This window comes from Triticum dicoccoides, chromosome 7A, assembly GCF_002162155.2.
Source record: "Triticum dicoccoides isolate Atlit2015 ecotype Zavitan chromosome 7A, WEW_v2.0, whole genome shotgun sequence".
Lineage (NCBI taxonomy): Eukaryota > Viridiplantae > Streptophyta > Magnoliopsida > Poales > Poaceae > Triticum > Triticum dicoccoides.
The window spans coordinates 139,995,970-139,998,414 of NC_041392.1; the positions used below are offsets into that span (position 1 = coordinate 139,995,970).

Below are 2,445 nucleotides of genomic sequence, written 5' to 3' on the forward strand. Positions count from 1 at the left end.
TCCATTTATACCATGTTCTACTTGTATTAATGTATAATTTGCTTTGAACTGAACTTTAATTGAAATAATGTGTGTGTGTGTATCCAGTCATATATCTAGGGTATTACTGAACTCAAATTGATGTAATTGCCAATTTCAATACATATTGTATATCACTTTCAATCATATAGGTCTCGCAAAGTGCATTTACCTCATCGAAGTGATAAGGTTTTATATTTGTATCACTTGATGTTTATACCCCCTCTTATGAAAAATTGATTTTGATGTCTTGAAGGTGTTGGCTCTTCTTCCACCGTTGATGAGATTATATGAGGCATTGATGAAGTAAACCATTGATTTGGTACTCTTTTTTATCACATACTATTCTTTATAGTTTTTGTCATATTTTTATCTATTTTGTTGTATCGTTAAGCATTGAGTTTATATTCTAAAAAAATTGTGCAATTGAACCATATTTTGTATGGGGTATTTTTTGAGGTAGTTAAAATGCCTTATCGACATTAAGATTTCCCCTTGCGGCCAAATTGTTTTTAGGCCCGGGGCTTTCTTCAATCCTGGCTCCGCCACTGACGTGGTCCTTGGTCAGCCCTGGCATCGGCACCTTGAGGTACACCGCGTCGTCGTCCTCCTTGGCCACCCAGCGTCTGAGCTGCGACGCCCCAGCACCAGCAGTGGAGGAGAGGCCGCCGGTCTGAGATGCGACGTCCTCCATCAAAGACAGCAGACGGGCCATGCTGGTCGGCGCGCCGAGCGAGTCGAGCACGTCTGCAAAATCAACACCAAGGACACCAAAAGCAGATCACAGGGCTGATTTGACTCACGGTGTTGAGACTTCAGCACGAAGGCAAAGAAACGGCGCGCCACGGGTAGGGAACGGAAGCATACCCTGCGAGAAGAAGCTGGGGGTGACGAGGTCGCGGGCGCTGTAGTCGTCGTCGTCGTCGTCGTAGCGGCTGACCTCCTTGGCCTTGGTGTTGTACGGGCGGCGGGCGGCGGTGACGGCGGGGGAGTCGACCGAGCGGAAGGCCACGGGAGCACCGGACTTGAGGAGGCTGGCCGGCGCGGCACCCTCGCCCTTGCAAACGACGGCGGAGGCCATGGTCTCTCTCTCTCTCTCTTCTTTCCCTCTCTCTCTCTTCTTCTGTGATTTTGGATTCTTGTGGCTGAGCGAGACGGGGTGCGAAATGGAGGTGGTTTTGTAAAGGAAGAGCGGGAAATGGGGAGGGGATGGGGAAACGGGTTTAGAAGGTTCTGGACAGATCGGTTGGGCTATCGAGCCTTCCAGAAAGATCTGGAGGCCACAACTTTGCGATTCGTGCTGCTTGATATACGATTAGGGCGACATGGGTGGTGCTAACTTTTGATCTGCTCAGCTACGTCGAGCACGACTGATTTGCTTTTCAAAGTTGGATTACTTTTGCAAAGAATTCGTACTGTTTGGTGGACTCGGATGGAAACAATAGACAGCTCAATTGCTTATGCTAATACAATGTCAACCTAATAACACTGTTTGATTTGCTAAACTATGTATGTTCAGCTTATACAAGGCACCTAAATAACCATACGAAAATAATAAATATGAAGTAATCGTACTATAAAACCGTGTTGAGGCTACACAATCCACCTTTGTATAATGACTCACAAAAGCCAAGGTTATCCTCTCTTTTTTGAAAATAATATCGGGAACGTCTGATTTGTAACAAATCCAAATCCAGCGAACATTCTACCATGCCACCTGAGGACACCTGATCACATGCACGGATCTTAACACAAGAAGCCCTGCCACATCAGATTTGAAACTCGTAAGCAGGACATAAAAGTTGCACGAACGCTCCTAACCAAGCAAAGACACCCACCGGAGACCTGTGATTGAATCCCAAATCCTCCTTTTATTTTATTTTTTACTTTTACAAGGGGGAGAAAATATGCACACACAAAATTGGTACATGGCAGTTTTAAAAAAATGAATTGGCAGATTTATATATTAGAAAAGCTAACTTGCCACGTGGCAAATTTGAATACCTTTTCGTAATGCTTCAGATGTCAATTTTGTTTTGTACACATCGAAAAACTTAGAAAAAAATTCTCATGTTCCCATGACAAATTCATAACATTTTTTACTTCCAAACATAGCAATTTTAGTCTATTTTTTTGTAATGCTACACCATGGCAAAGCTTTGAGAATTTTTATCGATTATTTTCATGGCAATTTTGGAATTTGATTTTCTATTTTCGCACATGCCAGTTTTATTACTAAGAGGATAGCGATTTTATTATTTTAGAGCATGGAAATTTTATTGTTGAGAGCATGGCAATAGTATTTATTTTTTGGATCATGACAACTTCCTATGTGTGATTTCTACGCGTTTTTGAAAATGAAAATATAAGGCATGGAAAGTTCACTGCGTATGTCTTTCTTTTAATTAATATGCAAATTTGCCATGC

At 42.5% G+C, this 2,445-nt stretch overlaps 1 protein-coding gene across 1 annotated transcript in view; it reads right to left on the reverse strand.

Moving 5' to 3' along the window:
- The window catches only part of LOC119327735 (26.2 kDa heat shock protein, mitochondrial-like), a 1,997-nt gene extending 850 nt beyond the window's left edge, over positions 1-1,147 (reverse strand). Inside the window, exons 1-2 of the mRNA XM_037600836.1 lie at positions 886-1,147; positions 568-765 (exon numbers count right to left, since the gene is read on the reverse strand). Of these exons, the coding sequence (XP_037456733.1) occupies positions 568-765; positions 886-1,099 (412 nt within the window). The 5' untranslated portion in view covers positions 1,100-1,147. The remainder of the gene's footprint in view (positions 1-567; positions 766-885) is intronic.
- Between the last annotated feature and the right edge of the window lie 1,298 nt (positions 1,148-2,445).